Source organism: Geotrypetes seraphini, chromosome 10 (assembly GCF_902459505.1).
Source record: "Geotrypetes seraphini chromosome 10, aGeoSer1.1, whole genome shotgun sequence".
Taxonomy (NCBI): Eukaryota; Metazoa; Chordata; class Amphibia; order Gymnophiona; family Dermophiidae; genus Geotrypetes; species Geotrypetes seraphini.
The window spans coordinates 31,255,107-31,272,547 of record NC_047093.1 but is presented as its reverse complement, the minus strand read 5'-3'; the positions used below and the strand labels follow the sequence as shown (position 1 = coordinate 31,272,547).

At 42.0% G+C, this 17,441-nt stretch overlaps 1 protein-coding gene across 4 annotated transcripts in view; it reads left to right on the top strand.

Moving 5' to 3' along the window:
• The window catches only part of EXOC7 (exocyst complex component 7), an 80,664-nt gene extending 64,042 nt beyond the window's left edge, over positions 1-16,622 (top strand). For all 4 annotated transcript variants that reach the window (XM_033961113.1, XM_033961112.1, XM_033961111.1 and 1 more), the window contains 5 exons: positions 4,314-4,409; positions 5,512-5,572; positions 7,517-7,558; positions 14,616-14,749; positions 15,420-16,622. In XM_033961113.1, the coding sequence (XP_033817004.1) occupies positions 4,314-4,409; positions 5,512-5,572; positions 7,517-7,558; positions 14,616-14,749; positions 15,420-15,522 (436 nt within the window). In that variant the 3' untranslated portion in view covers positions 15,523-16,622. The remainder of the gene's footprint in view (positions 1-4,313; positions 4,410-5,511; positions 5,573-7,516; positions 7,559-14,615; positions 14,750-15,419) is intronic.
• Positions 16,623-17,441: the final 819 nt, after the last annotated feature.

Genomic DNA, 17,441 nt, shown 5'->3' with positions numbered 1-17,441 from the left:
TCCCTGTGCCTCTGCTGCTCTGAGAGAGTGCAGCATATGTTTGTGGGACCTCCCTGTGCCTCTGCTGCTCTGAGAGTGTGCAACATATGTATGTGAGACTTCCCTGTGCTTCTATACTTCTTTAAGAGAGTGCAGTCTATGTATCTGAGACCTTCCTGTACCTCTGCTGCTCTGAGAGTGTGCAACATATGCACCTGAGACTTCCCTGTGCCTCTGTGCTGCTGAGAGAGTGCAACAAATGTATGTGAGACTTCCCTGTGCTGCTTAAGAGAGTGCAGCCTATGTATCCGAGACCTCCCTGTGCCTTTGCTGCTCTGAGAGCATGCAGCATATGCCTAAGACTTCCCTGTGCCTCTGTGCTGCTCTGAGAGCACAGCATATGTGTTTGAGACTTCCCTGTGCTTCCATGCTGCTATGGTAAGAGGGTGCTGGGCAGGCTGATAATTAAACAGGCAGTATTTTCATGGAATACAATGTTCCAGTTATATGGGTAAGTAGCAATAGTCATAATCCTAAGTAAACTATCCTCTGAGCTACAGCAACCTCCCACAGTACGCATCTATAGCCAGGTTAAAAGGAGGCATTTCTGTGTGCACAGACCATAGGAGTAAAGCAGTACATGTACATGGCATTTTCAAAGGTCCCTGCCCCTCGCACAAATAGCTTGTGCAGAGCATGTGGGTTATTTATTTTGTAGCATATGTACTTTATACTGATTTTCAGAATGAAAGCTTATCCAAAACACTGCTGTCAAACTCATCTATAAAGCTGAAAAATACGACCATATCACTCCCCTCCTCCGAGAAGCACATTGGTTACCAGTTTCACACTGCACCGCATACAAAATTCTTATGCTGGTCTTTAAAATAGAACTCGCCCGTTCTCCTGCTTTCCTCGACAAACTTGTCATTCCCTACTCCTCCTTTCAGATCAGCCAATCAGAATTTATTGACTCCCCCCAATTTAAGACCTTAACTATACATTATATTACATTAGAGAATTCTATTCCTTCATTACCTTGCAGTTCAAGGCGGATTACAAAAGATTTAAGGTTGGTCTGTTACAAGAAGAGATCAGTGGTCATGATTAGTGAAGAGAGCAGGTATTCTCAGGGAGTTAAGAAGAAGATAGGAGGAATGAGGTAATCGTGATGTTAAGACTTAATAAGGGATTTTTTGAAGAGTATGGTCTATACTAGAAACATGATCTTTTCTGCTACGGCTCCCATACTCTGGAATGCCATGCCACGAAAACTCTCTGGACAAATTCAAACCCAATCTCAAAACTTTTCTGTTCAAAGATGCGTTCCAAAACACTAGATAAAAATGCATCATATTTCCATTCACAGCATACTCTTCACGAGAACCGCTTCAATGAAGCGACCCCCCATTCCTTATTGTTATTTATTTATTTATTTATTTATTTAGCCAGTCTTGCCAAAGGAGCCCAGAACGGGTTACCTTCACAGTATAAGTAAGATAAACTTTAGTGGGAAAGACAAACTTGGTGTACACAGAAGTATAAATTTCAGCTTTTACAGCATAGTCATAACATACAGATTTGGAAATATAGACTTAGTGGACAAAGTGTGTTTTAAAATTGCAGCATTTTTCGAAAAGCCATAGCCTATGGTGGTTTAAATTACATCATTTTCTGTATGGACATAGCCTAACTTAGGTAAAATAGCTTTGTAGGTTTGTGCATCATTGAAGTATGGTGAGTTTTTGGTCCGGTGGTCCAACGTAAGGGACAGTCAGGGATGCAGATGTAAGCTAAGGAGCTGGGTTTGTAAAGAGGAAGGTTTTCAAGGCCTTCTTGAAGTTCCATAGACTGTTTAAAGATCTGACGTGCCATAATCTGGGTATGAAATGGGAATAAGAGCATTTCTGGGCTGTTTCAGATGTGAGTGAGCATCCGGGTGGAATGGCTAGCCGTTTTTCTGCTTGGGATCTCAGTGATCAGTTGGGGACATAAATTTGTAGTTTTGATGCTATGTAGCTTGGTGTCATCTTGTGAAATGTACCTCCGCTTAACTTTTATTTTTATGATGTAATTATTTACTTCCCCTCTTCCAAATTCCTCTTGTATCTAGTTATGTCAATGTCCTCGTATCAATTTGCTCTTTCCCGTCTACCCATTTATTTTTAAATGTTTATCTTTTAGCATTGTAAACTGACCAGATACATGCTGATGGTCGGTATATCAAATTATTAATAAACTTGGGCCCACAAAGCGGGCAAGACTGTCTGGCAATGTACCTGCATGTAGGCGCTTCCTTTCTTTTAAATTCTACTAACGTAAAAGGTCAAATAGATGCCTGTAATCTTGGGGTGAGCACTTATTTATTTATTTCGATTTCGATCCCATTGTCCCCAAAGAGCTCAGAATGGGTTACAGGTTAAACATACATAGTATATAGTTAACAGGTTACAATTTACACTAGATTTGCCATAATTTTAGTACAAGTTTGCGATACAAGTTTTTTCCTAGCTAGACACATATTAAGGGTCTAATATACATAATATACAGTTTACTGGTTATAATTTACCCTGGTTATTCTTACAGTGCAAGTTTTCAGTACAAGTTTTATCCTAATCGACAACTTGCACTGTAAGAATAACCAGGGTAAATTATAACCAGCAAATTGTATATTATGTATACAGTGGAACCTCGGTTTGCGAGTAATGCGGTTTGCGAATGTTTTGCAAGACGAGCAAAACACTCCCGCAAACCTTAACTCGCAAAACGAGCATGTCCCGATAAACAAGCACCTTCCTCCGCTCTAACTGGCATCGCACTCCCTGCCCGCAAACGCCCCTCCCCTCCCCCCCCCCCCCCGCTCAAACCGGCATTGCACCCTCGTGCTAGAAGCGGCATCCACCCGCCCGCCCTCCCAAACAAGCTCCTTACCCCATCTGATACTTGCCGGTGCGAGTTAAAGAAAGATCCCGCCTCTTGCCTGGGCTGGGCCTTGAGCATCCGCGCATGCTTAAGGTCTTCTGGCTCTCGTTCGCTCCAAGATCTTGCAACCACACAAACCATGTGATGAGTTATTTCCAAATATCTTAATTGCTTATGAAAACTGATTGGATTTTAAGGTTAGCATTAGATGCTGGACTGGCAAAATGACATTCTTCTAAAAACTTCCTAACATGATTTCCTGTTGATGGAAGTTTGATAATGGAGTCATTCGTGTGAGAGATGAGAGCTGTGATCTGGTACGGTGCCAGCAGCCAATGAGCAGATGAGCCATAAGGATTTTTTTTTTAAACAGTCTGAAGTTTCTCATCACCCACTGATGCTTTAAAAAATTCAGAGGAGGTTCTGCACAGCTCTTGGAAGTCAAGGAAGTAGTAGCTATGGAACCTCTAAATGCCACTTTCAAAGGATGGAGGCTCTGTGATTTGTGATTGGCTGTGGAAGACCTTGGCAGCGGTTATAATTTACCCTGGTTATTCGTACAGTGCAAGTTTTCCAGTACAAGTCTTATTCATTCTTTAGTTATTTCATGATTGGACTATGGCAACGCCCTTTATAAAAGTATCACAAAAAAAAGAAACCAGACGTCTGCAAATTATTCATAATACCGCCATTAAAATTATTTTCAACGCAAAAAAATTTGATCACGTTACTCCCTTTCTGATCAGAGTACGCTGGCTTCCAATAGAACACCGCATCACCTATAAAATCATGTTGTTGACATTCAAAACTAGACAAATAGGGCTTCCCAAATTCATCAATAGACTTCTTATACCCCCATTCCCTTAACCGTACTCTCCATTCATCCAGTCAAACTTGCTCGCAATCCCTTCACTAAGACATGTTAACTTCATGAGAAATAATATATTTTCAGTCACCACCCCATCACTCTGGAATTCAGTGCCAAACTATTTACGAGAAATCACAACGTTAGATAAATTTAAGTCTAGTTTAAAAACTGTGCTTTTGCAGTATAACTGTCTTTTTAAGGATGTTTTAACTCCTCCTTTATCTTGCCGTTATCTAGCCTTCTTGGCTAGTTCAGCCATTTTGGTTGAGTTCTCTCTCTCCCTGTCCTTCTGTTTTTCCCTTTTTTGTTCTTTCCTATCATTTACTGTATTTCTTCCCCCTCCTCTCGTGCCAGTTCGTCTTTGGTCAGTCACGTCAGTCATGATAGTTTGTCTTTAGATGTTTCTCCGATGAAAAGTCTGTAGTGTTTTTAGTTTCCTGTATTTTATAACTTTTTTTTTTTAATGTAACACCGCCTTGATTACGACTAAGGTGGGATAATAAATTTTAATAAACTTGAAACTCTCTGAATTCTCACCCCTGAGGTCCGAGTTGATTCAACTTGTTGGCGTCACTCAGAAAACAGCAGAGAGATCGTACAGAGAACTCATAGAGCAACAGATACAAGCATATCAACGCAGGTAAGGAAGTTGCTCGTACCTCTAGTCCAGTGGTTCCCAACCCTGTCCTGGAGGACCACCAGCCAGTCAGGTTTTAAGGATAGCCCTAATGAATATGCATGAGAGAGATTTGCATATAATAGAGGTGACAGGCATGCAGAACTGTCTGGTGGTCCTCCAGGACAGGGTTGGGAACCACTTCTTCCCTCGTTTTACTCTCTGATGAGGTGATAGATGGCAGGATTAACCCTTTGGTGTTGCCCTAGGCAACCAATCATGGTGGACCTCCCATCATAATGGTCCCACAAATGGTCCCATTTGACTGCAGAGGAAAGCTAGCAGATGAGAATGTGCATGCTCTGAGTTCACACGTCATAGCACTTTTTTCTTTCTTGCCTCAGCTTTGTGAAACAGTCTTCCAACCCCTTTTCATGCGGCACTCTCTTTTTTTTTAAATTCAAGACACCTTTGAAAACTCACTTATTTAAAGTTTTTGAAGAACTTTGTGTGAGTTAGGTGTTGTGAGTGTGTGTGGGGGTGCCTCCCGGGAGGTAGTCTGGTGAGCAGTTCTGCATGTTGCTTTGTGTGAATAAAATTGTCTTTCCTCTTTGATATATGGCTTCCTTATTATGGCCTCTGTATTATGTTTTTTAGATTGTACACCACTTAGTCCTGTGCGTCAGAATAGACAGTTTAGCAAATCCAATAAATGAGAACAGGTGCTGCTTTGCTTGCCTCCTGACAACTAGAGGACAATGCACAGCGGGGAGGGAGCCTACTAGGCCTATGTGAGCAGCAGACTTACTAGAGCAAAATCTGCCTTGGGAGCCATTGAACTTTTACATCTTAGGACTCTCTCGAACATTTGGGCCCTAGCCCTAGGCCTTAATCCTGTCCTGGTGCCAGGAGCCTTTCTCGTGTGCTTCTCATGCTTTCTTCTTCACCAGTGAACTTTCTCTTTGATCTCCTTCCCATCTGATGGGGTAAGAACCCCTCTTGTATTTTCTGCTAATCTTTTTCCAGAGTGAGGATCTCTCCTGTATTCCTTTCCTTTTTTTTTTGTGGAATAATTCTCCCATATCCTAAATGTTGTGCTTTAACACTGTTGTCGTCTTGTTTGCAGCTGGTTAAAGGTCACAGATAACATCTCTGAAAAAAGCTTACCTGTATTTCAAGGAGCCAAGGTGAGGAGGTCAAGGAAGAGGAAATTATGGGGGCAGGGGTTTAGAGTGGAAGTTTTAAGGAAAGGCATACTGAGGTTTGGAGGGAGGGTTTGCAGATTTCTGTAATCTGAATACCTTTCGCCATTTTTCCAATGAAAGTATTCAAGTTTGTTGTCTCTGAAAACTGCCCGGAGGTACATGAGTACAAAGTACCTCTGCACTGAAGTACAAGGGGGAGCAAAATGTCAGAATTAAAAATGTAATTCCACACATGTAGTAACGGTTGCCAGATTTCCTCTTAAAAAAACAGAAGTCACTTGACACTGCTCTGTTCCGCCCCCATCTCCGCCTTGTTCTGCCCCCAGCCCCGCCCCCACATGAACCTCCCCAAGCTCAGGGCCGCACAAGGAGGGCCTCTGTGCGGATTTGCGTATGATGTCATCGTGTCGTGCACGCACAGAAGCCCTCTAGATGCGACCCCGAGTACGGGAACTTCCAAAACCCAGACGTCTGGTAACCCGATGTGTAGTCCTCCTTGATGCAAACGGGAGTGCCAGTTTTCAAAGCTGGTACAAGTAATTGCTGTGCAGCAGTTTTGATACTCAGCAATCTAGGCTAGGCACAAACTCTTTCAAAATTGTTTCCAAATCCATCCACAGACACAATTGCCTTTTCATGACCTTTCTGTGTATTTATTGGAGTGAGTAGCCAAGGATTAAATTTTCAGCACAACAACCAAAAAAGCAGATTTGGAAAGTACTGCTACTTGCCTGGTTTTGGTAGTGGGATGGGAGGGGGTGATCCGGGTGAGTGTCAATCTAATCTGAACCCAAGGATTGCAGAAGGTAAATATGTGAGTAGGAGGAGCAGTGTTAGCTAGGGTTACTAGATGTCCAGGAAAACCCGGACATGTCCTCTTTTTAGAGGAATGTCTAAGTACCTGGACAGACTTTCCAAAAGCCGGCAGTTTGTCCGGGTTTTGGAAATCCCTGAGCTCCGGCCAAGTCTGGAGGACCTCTGAGCATGCGCGGATGACGTCACACACATCTGCATATGCTCGGAAGCCCTCCAGATATAGCTCGGAGGTCGAAGAAAAAAAAAGACGAGGCTTTGTGGAGGCAGAATGGGGCAGGACCATGTGTCTGGGTTTCTACATCAGTAAATATGATAACCCTTGTGTTAGCATCTCTTGTCTGTTGCCATTCTGCCACCCACATATTTAAAATATAGAATAATCACTTGAACAAAAACAACACATGACATCAACAGAATAGAATAAGATGGAAGTATCTCAGCGGTGTCAAAAGCAAAAGAAATGCTTTAATTTTACGAAAGATCAGACAATCTGTTTCGTCCCAAGCAAAGCATTCCAGAAACAAAGACCGATGTTTGAAATTCTTGATGTTGCGTTTCCACTAATTTTAGCCTGACATGTTTCGCTCTCCCGTGCTTTATCAAGGGTCTCCCGCAGCCTTTTCTGTCATCCGACTCAGTGTTAGTTATGTGAGTAAGATGACAGGAAAGGCTGCGGGAGACCCTTGATAAAGCCCGGGAGTGTGAAACATGTTGGGTCGTCTCTTCCGAGACATGTCAGCTGTAAAGATAAGTGGCTTAAAACATTAGATTACACTATTATAGTTTTAAATATCAAAGTTTATTAAAAGTACTAAAAAATGAAAGCACAAAAACTATATATATAGGCCGGTGATGAAGACCACATAATTCTTCCCGTTATCAAACTATATATAGCAGTGGAGTGGTGGGGCTGAGGCCTTTACAAATATCAAAGTGTTTGCTATCTTTTCGATATTCGGGATTTGGTGTTGGACATTGAGGAGTGTAGATAATATCCCGAATTGAATACAGTTTAAAATTTTACATTATTATTTATAAACAAATCTATATACCGCCAGAAGAAAATTCTTTGGCTTTCTGACTCTCAAAACTGTTCTTCAATCTCCACAGCTCAAGGATAAAGAAAGGCAGGTGATAAAGGAAAGGTTCAAGGTGAGTGATTTACGATGTCTCTTCGTCACATTTATCTGTAACTCTTTAGTGCTCTCCAATCATGATCTGTGATTTTACCTTATAATGTTGTTCCACACCTTCTTATTTCTCAGAAGCATTTCATCAACAGGGGTAGCCATTTGTATGATCCTTGGTAGTTTTCAATAGATGTAGTATTGATTTCTCTCTTATACTGTCTGTCACAAACCAAGCAGAATTCACAGATTCATAGGAACCTGTCAGCAGCTGCTGTGTAAACTTATTTCATGTAGGCTACCTCTTCAAGTCCTGGATTTGAATTAGTAACATAGTAGATGATGGCAAATGAAGATCTGAACAATCCATCCAGTCTACCCAACAGTCACACACATGATCAATTCACATTACCGGTACTGTTAGTTTAATGTGTTATAAAATACTTGATCCTGATCTTTCTTTGCCACTTCTGGGTCAAAGACCAGAGAAGTCTCTGCTTGGCACTGTCCTTACATTGCAGTTACTGGAAAACTTCTATGGTGTTTGTCCCAGAAATGGCAAAGAAAGACCAGGATCCCAGAGACCAAAAACTCTGTAATGCTCTGTCAACTGCCCTAAGCCTCAGAGTTCCCATGACAAGAGAAGTGTTGCCCCTATAGAATTCTTTTGCTCCAGTAGAGCATTGTGAAGCTCACGAAAAAAGAACTGAAGTGGAACTAGAACCAGTGAACGTAACTTGTGAAGGAAAGCATCCCCAAAGCACAAATAAAGAAGCTCAAAACAGAAAATTATTGCTGTTAGGGGATTTCATCATCAGAGGAATTAACCTTGGAACACGGGACAAGGAGCCCAAAATAGTGAAATGCCTTTCAGGATCATTAGTTACTAGGAACACCAGGCAAACACTGGCTATAACAAGGGATGAAACAAAGAATGTGAACCCTGATGTTGCTATCCACTTCGGAACAAATGATCTGGCCAATAACCCACTAGCAGCGCAGAAAGCTTTTCAGGAGCTGGAGGAGAGGTTAAAACCTTTTGTAAAGACTTTTCAGAAGTATTGCCTACTTATGGAAAGGGAGAGGAAAGAGTACAAAATACTGAGAACTTCAATAGGTGGCTCAAAGCCTGCTGTCATCAAGAAGGCTTTAGATACATGGAGGACGGGATAATGCATGGAAAAAGACTATATTGTAATGATGGGCTGCACCTTAGTATAGTGAAAAGCAAGAAACAACAATGAAGGTGACCAATTGGTGCTCATTCTCTTTTATTTTGCAATAGAATCGACACGATCGTGTTTCGGCCAAAATGGGCCTGCCTCAGGAGTCTGTTATCTAATTTTGATAGATATGTTGTGCAGATTCACATAACCACGTTATTCATTGAGTTGACATTAAACCGTGAAAAACAATGAATGCAGTGGTTGAACCTTACTATGGCAGCAAAAAGAATTCTAGTTGAGAAATTCAGGCAATATTCTTCTAGGCATTTAAATTAGAAGGTGAGGGTGGCGTATGTATGCAGGCCACTACCGGTGGCCACCCCCAGCAGAAGACAAGATGTGATGGTAGTAAAGATAGCAATGAAAACAATATTATGAGACAAAACTATACAAAAAATGAGATTGCCACGGAGTGGTAGCTGGAAAGCAATGATCACAAATGCTCCAAATCTAAGTAACAAAAATCAGGAGGAGTGTGTGGCGCAGTGGTTGGAGCTACAGCCTCAGCACCCTGGGGTTGTGGGTTCAAATCCCTTGCTGCTCCTTGTGACCCTGGGCAAAGCACTCAGTCCTCCATAGCCCCAAGGTACATTAGATAGATTGTAAGCCCGCCAGGACAGATAGGGAAAATACTTGAGTATCTGATTGTAAAACCGCTTAGATAATCTTGATAGGTGGTATACAAAAACCTAATAAACTTGAAACTATCTGCAAGCCCTGATGTTAGAGGCAGACTTGGATATTGTTGTTGTCACGGAGACACAATTTAGTGATTACCAATGATGGGACTCAAACATAATGGGCTATAATCGTTTTAGGAAGGACAGAAATGGTCAAAAACGGTGGAGGATTAGTTCTCTATGTAAAGACCAATATCCAAGCGACTGAAATGCAGGGGGGACTGGGGAAAGGGAGAAGCGATATGGATCGCTTTGAAAGAGAAAATGGAATGTCTTTCTATGTGGGTGTTTCTAGAGACCTCCCACTCAATTGCAGCAAATTGATAAAGATCTGGTTGCAGATATCCAAAAGTTGGGAAAGGAGAAGTGCCGTTGCTGGGTAATTTCAGCCCACTAAATGTGGACTGGAAAGTTCCAACTTCGGAATCAGAAAGAAGTAGAGGCCCAGAGAATGACATGGGGACAAATATGTCTTGGTCCCTGCTGGATCTCAATATCTCCGTCCCGTCCCTGCGAGTTTCTGTCCCTGTCCCTTTCATATTCCTGCAAGTAAGCCTTGAACACTTATGATTTTAAAGTGTTCAAGGCTTGTGCAGATGAGAACAGAGCTTGCAGGAATGGGACAGGACGGGAAATTGAGATCTGGCGGGGACAAATTTGTCCCTGTGTCATTCTCTAGGAGAGATCGTAGATGCCTTTCAAGGGATTATGCTCAGACAAATGGTGACAGAACCCATGAGGGGAAAAACGATACCGGATCTGGTACTCATAGATGGGGAAAGTGTCTCTAACATCCGAGTGGGCGTCCACCTGGGAAGCAGCAATCATTGAACAGTTTGGTTTCATATACAGCTAAAGTGGAGGGTAGCCACATAAAACTCTGAGTTCTGGATTTCAGACATATGTGGGCTTTAGTACCATGGGGGGATTACCTGAAGAAAGAGGTGATAGGATGGGAGTATATAAGAAAAGTAGAAAACAGTGGTCCAAGCTGAAAGGAGCAATAAAAATAGCTACTGGCCCTTATGTGAGGAAAATAAATAAAAACAAGAGGAAAAGGAAACCAATGTGGTTCTCCAAACTAGTGGCAGAGAAAATAAAGGCAAAAGAGTTGGCATTTGTGAAATATATAAAATCCACCTCAAGTAGAGGAGTACAGAAAAGAATACCGGATAAAACTGAAAGAAGCCAAGAGTGAAATAAGTACTTTTCTTTTAAGCTATCCCTGTAAATGGCTGGTCAGGTATACTGGGATAAAATACGTCTTTTTTTTTTTTTTTCTTTTATACTAAAACTTAATCCATAATGTTTAGGGCAGTTTATAATTGGGTGGATGGCATATGACAAAAAGAAAAAAGAAGACCCAATAATCCACAGTAAAGTGAATCCAACAAGACAAACAAAAAAGACTATGGAAATAGATAAGAACATAAGAATTGCCGCTGCTGGGTCAGACCAGTGGTCCATCATGCCCAGCAGTCCGCTCACGCGGCGTCTCTCTGGTCAAAGACCAGCGCCCTAACTGAGACTGAGACTAACCCTACCAGCATACGTCCTTGTTCAGCAGGAACTTGTCTAATTTTATCTTGAATCCCTGGAGGGTGTTTTCCCCTATGACATACTCCGGAAGAGTGTTCCAGTTTTCCACCACTCTCTGGGTGAAGAAGAACTTCCTTACGTTTGTACGGAATCAATCCCCTTTCAACTTTAGAGAGTGCCCTCTTGTTCTCCCTACCTTGGAGAGGATGAACAACTTGTCCTTATCTATTAAGTCTATCTCCTTCAGTACCTTGAATGTTTCGATCATGTCCCCTCTCAATCTCCTCTGTTCGAGGGAAAAGAGGTCCAGTTTTCTAATCTTTTGCTGTATGGCAGCTCCTCCAACCCCTTAACCATCTTAGTCGCTCTTCTCTGGACCCTTTCGAGTAGTACTGTGTCCTTCTTCATGTATGGCGACCAGTGCTGGACGCAGTATTCCAGGTGAGGGCGCACCATGGCCCGATACAGTGGCATGATATCCTTCTCCGATCTGTTCGTGATCCCCTTCTTTATCATTCCTAGCATTCTGTTCACCCTTTTTGCCGCCTCCGCACATTGCACGGACAGTTTCATCGACTTGTCAATCAACTCCCAAATCCCTTTCCTGAACATGATTTATTAAACAATTTTCATAATAAAACTATAAAAATACAACTGTAATAGTCCAACTGGACCATACACAGTCCATGTTTCAGAGAACATGCCTTCCTCAGGGGTCCAGTTGATGCAATATACACAGAAAAAATATATAAAAAATGGACAATATGCTATTTTTCGTGCCACTTTGCTTGCCTCCAGTCATTCCCAGCTATCTGCTCAAAGACAAGCACATTGTCCATTTTTTATATATTTTTTCTGTGTATTTTACATCAACTGGACCCTGAGGAAGGCATGTTCACCGAAACACGGACTGTGGAGAGTCCGGTTGGACTAATACAGTTGTATTTTTATGGTTTTATTATGAAAAGTGTTTAATAAATCATTTTCAGAACATCTATATCCATAGTCTATTTTGTTTTTCTGGATGGTATATGAAACGCGCTAAAGCCCTTTTCTTTACCTTGATATTTCATTTATATTGAGAACTCCTTTTCTTGTTTCTCCTAATATTGATTTATGGTCTAAAGAAGAGTTCAGTAATGTTTGACTGATATATGATTACTGTCAATTGGTATAACTACAGTAAAACCTTGGATTGCGAGTAACTTGGTTTGCAAGTGTTTTGCAAGACAAGCTAAACATTTGATTAAATTTTAACTTGATATACAAGCAATATCTTGCAATACAAGTACATACAGTATACACACATCACAACTGAGCCGATGGTTCTTCTCTCTCTGACGCTGCGGGAGTGTAGTGTCATTAACGTATATTATAGTGAAAGACATTAAGTTATATTAGAGGAAGACCAAAAATGGAATTGCGAGATGGAAAGAAGCTATGAACCGCTATGTGGAAAAAGCAAATGTACTAAAATACTCCTGTGTTCATGGAAGAAAATCCTGGAGAAGGACCACAATTGGCTGGCAAAGTTACACATGAGAATAGAGTGGATACTGGACCATTTAGCGAAATAAGTGTTTATGAACAACTTGAAAAACTGAAGGTGGACAAAACCGGATATTAAGGTTTGATTTTAATACTTGCCATACCGCTCAAACCAAAGTGCTAGAGCAGTTTACAATACTAAACATCACATAAAACCATAAAATTATCATCATAAAAAAAGAGAAACTCACGAGCATACAATCCCCACGTATTAATGACCCTATGATTTCAATATTCAATACATATCGGTAAATATCAGTATATTACCATGTCTGCTGACATAACTTCATACCAGTTTGAGCTCAGAGAGGTTCTGGTGGGTTCCCTTAGCGATTTCTTCAATAAATCCTTAGAGACAGGAGAGATTCTTTGGGTTTGGAGAAGAGGGGACGTGGTCCCTCTTCACAAAAGTGGTTGCAGAGATGAAGCAGGAAACTAAAGGCTGGTAAGCCTCAGTTCAGTTATTGGAAAAATAATTGAAGCATTGCTGAAGGAAAGGATAGAGAATTTCTTAAAATCTAATGGATTACAAGATCTGATGCAACATGGCTTTAGTAAAGATGAATCGTGTTAAATGAATCTGATTGAATTCTTTGACTGGGCGACCAGAGAATTGGATTGAGGACATGTACTAGATGTAATTTACTTAGATTTTAGCAAAGCCTTTGATACGCTTCCTCATAAGAGGCTCTTGAATAAACTTGAAGGGCTGAAGTTAGGGCCCAAAGTGGGTGAAGTGGATTAGAAACTGATTGATAGACAGATGTCAGAGGGTGATGGTTAATAAAATTTGCTCAGAGGAAGGAAAGGTGAGTAGTGGAGTCCCTCAAGGATCAGTGCTGTGGCTTATTCTGTTCAATAAGTTTATGAGTGGCATTGCCGAAGGGTTAGAAGGTTAGGTTTGCCTTTTTGCAGATATACCAAGATTTGTAACAGTGGACATCCTGGAGAGTGGAAAACATGAAAAAGGATCTGCCAAAGTTAGAAGAATGGTCTAAAATCTGGCAACTAAAATTCAGTGCAAAGAAGTGCAGAGTGTTACATTAGGGAGTAGAAATCTGAGGGAGCCATATGTGAGAGACTGATATGAATGGGTGGGGAGAGGGACCTTGAGGTGATTGTGTACGAGGATCTGAAGGTGACGAAACAGTGTGATAAGATGGTGACTGTAGCCAGAAGGATGCTAGGCTGTATAGAAGGAGGAGTAACTATCAGAAGAAGGGAAGTGTTGATGCCCCTATATGTCATTGATGAGGCCACACTTGGAATATTGTGTTAAGTTTTGGAGGCCATATCTGGCGAAGGATATAAGAAGACTTGAAGTGGTCCAGAGAAAGGCAACAAACATGGTAAGGGATTTACACCAGAAGATTTACAAGAAAAGTCTGGAAGACCTGAATATGTATACTCTGGAGGAGAGGAGGGACAGGGGAGATATGATACAGACATTTAAATACTTGAAAGGAATTAATATAGAACCAAATCTTTTCCAGAGAAGGGAAAATGGTAAAACTAGAGGGCATAACTTGAGGTTTCAGGTAGGAAGACTTAGGAGCAACGTTAGGAAATTTTTTTTTAACGGAGAGGGTGGTGGATGCCTGGAATGCCCTCCCAAGGGAGGTGGTGGAGAGGAAAACAGTGATGGAATTCAAAAAAGCATGGGATAAACACAGAGAATCTCTAATTCGAAAACGAATGGTGTACATTGAAGAACTAAGGCCAGTACTGGGCAGACTTGCATGGCCTGTGTCCTTTATATGGTGATTCGGTGTAGGATAGGCTGTGGAAGGCATCAATGGGAACTCCAGTAACTTGGAACATAAGGACATTGTTGACAGACTTTACAGTATGTTTTCCGCAAACGACGAGATGGTTAGATAGGCTGGAGTGAGCTTCAACGGCAACTCCAGTAGTTGAAACCCTAACGACAGTAACGGGTGGACTTTACGATGTATGACGCAGAAATATCAAAGGAAAAAGACAATTTAATCATGAATTAATAAGGTATGTAACTAATGGGCCGTTCAGGTCTTTACTATGTTATTTACTATGTTATTGTGCTTCCTGCTTATATTTTCTGTTTCATCAGGGTTTTAATGAAGGACTGGAGGAGCTCTGTAAGATCCAGAAGGCCTGGGCAATCCCAGACAAGGAGCAGAGGGACAAAATCCGACAGGCGCAGAAGAGCATCGTTCAGGAGGCATATGGGGCTTTTTTACAAAAGTAAGAAAAAGAGACTCATTTCTGTAAATGTGTCTCTCCTGCACGTTTCATACTACTACTATTATTTATTTCTCTAGCGCTACCAGATGCACGCAGCACTGTACAGAGTCACAAAGAGTAAAAAAAACAGTCCCTGCTTGAAAGAGCTTACAATCTAAACAGGCAAGACAGACAAACAAGATGTCATGGATGCAGTTAAGGGGCCCTAGGCTAAATGGCAAGAATTCAAAAGTACTTGGCCATCTTAGTCTAGCCTAGCTGCTCAGCGGCTGTACTGCTCACTGTTGTGCAGGGAACTTGGGTTCAAATGCTGTGTTACCTCTTCTGTTCCCTGGGTCAGCCAGTGATGGCTAGAAGTCCTGGGCATTGTGCAGTGGTGATACCTAGTGGCTGGAATTAGGGCCCACAACTGCAGTGCTGAGTGATTTGGGAGAGACATATAAAATTGGGGGGGACCCTTCTCCCATGAATCATTGTGACTTCAGTCAACACTAAATCTGGAATCATAAGCTTTAATTGGAAGCTCAAAAAAGCTGGAGTAAACTAGTGAGCAAAAATGGAATATCAATCTTCTTACACAAGAAAGTACGTAGATTATTTTCCTAAAATTTAGTATCCTAAGCTGATCTATGGGTATAAACAAATGTATTCTTTCCATTCTCTCTGGCAGATATGCAGCTGTTCCTTTCACCAAGAACCCTGGGAAATACATTAAGTATCAAGTGGAGCAAGTGGGGGAGATGATCGAGAAACTCTTTGATACGTCCGCCTGATGTGGCCCTGCCTTGTTTATGTAACGGACAGTACACCACCCTGTAGCCAAAGAGGGGAATCCCTTAGCCAAGGCTGACTTGCGCACTAGCTAAAGCCACATAACTTGTTTACGTTATACGTGGATTATAAGCGGGAGGATTTTACCGGTTTTACAAAACCGGACAGAACAGTTATCATTTCAGGCCAGTGTGTGCTTATCTTTAGAAGAATTCTGATCATGTTCTTTTTGTATGCAGCAATCTGGATGGCCTTGTTTTGTTTTGATATTATGTCTGCGACGGGCCCTGGATCTTGTACAGACTGCTTGGTCCACTCTTTAGCCAGAGTTGCAACTATTTTGTGCACTTTGTGTGAAAAATGATCTCAGACAATAGAACTGGGGAAAAGGGGTGTTGTCTTTGTGTCTGAAAGGGCATCATGGTGGGAGAATCTCCTGACTCACAAGGTGCATTAGTGATTTCATGAAAGGCACAGAGGTCTCGGTAACTTTGAGAGAAACTCTCAAACCAGTGTTTATTTCACTGAAGTATCCTTAATGGTTTTTAGAAGGCCATCGTCTCTTCTGCTATATAGCAAAGATACTTCAATTTGTCCCAGTCAGCTCAGAATCGAGATTATGCAACAGTAATGAGTGTTCCAATGCCTTAGTGGCAGTGCTTTGCACTTGTACTATCCTAAGAGAGGTTTTTGAACATGGCATCTTGTAACAACCTGAATAAGGTCAAAAAAACCTTATGTTTGGAGTCTCAACCTGTGAGGATTCTCAATTGATGCATCCTTATTCTGTACCTGGGGGGGGGGGGGGGGTGGTCACACAGTTTTATTTGACTGTGCTGATGGGGGTTACAGCCACAAAAAGATTAACAAGTGCTGCTGTAACAACAACGGTCACTGCCCTCAACTGATGGAGGAGAATGGCCTAGCTATTCCTCAACCTTGACATCTAGTGGTCAGACAAGAAGTGCTGTGCTGAGTAGAGAGTTGTGCGGGGACAGAAATCCCACCCATCCCCGCCCGTCCTCGCCAGGATCCTCTCCATCCCCACCCGTCCCCATCAGGATCCTCTCCGTCCCCACCCGTCCCCGCCATGATCCTCTCCGTCCCCACCCGGATCATCTCCATCCCCACCCATCCCCGCAAGGAATTACCTCCATCCCCGCCCGTCCCCATAAAAAGCAGCAATTACTTCTGACAGGATCATCAATTCCACAGTTTCTTTTGCTGTTTTCCTTGTGGAATCTTTTTGGTCTAACCTTTTTTTGTTTTCTGTTCAGGTAATTAACTTATAAACCCCCTCTTTTACTAAGGCTGATGTGTCCATTATATTATATGGATGAACCCTGCTTCCAAAGTCTTTCATCGCCGTGGGAGTCCCGTGGGCCAGAGGGGGGTCCCCGTAGGAGTCCCGTGGATATGGGGGGGATTCCCATGGGACCCCCCCGCAGGAACCGCGGGATTCCTGCGATCCCCGTTCCCATGTAGACCTGTAGTGCTGAGTCACTGCTACTTCATCAAGTCCAGCGACCAGTCTTGACAGCAGCCAATTTGATCACTTGCCAAGAACCTATTAGATCCTACTGTGGAGATTTAATTCCCTAAAGCTCACTTGCAGAAGTAATAACTGGCAAGCCCAATGCCTGGCTAGTACTTTATTAATAGATAGGTACTTCAAAAACTTATCCAAATCTTTTCTTTTTTAACCAGCTACTTATTTTGACCACATCCTTCAGCAGATTTCAAGTTTAATTAGCTGAAGAAATGCTTCGTTAAATTTGCTCACAGATGCATAAAGTGTTCTTTATTTTTAATACCTTTTGAAAAGGTAAATAACAATTCCCTATCAACCTTTGATAACCTGCGATTATATCCCCTGTTAACCTCCTCTTCTCCACATAAATGAGTCCTAAACTCTATCCCA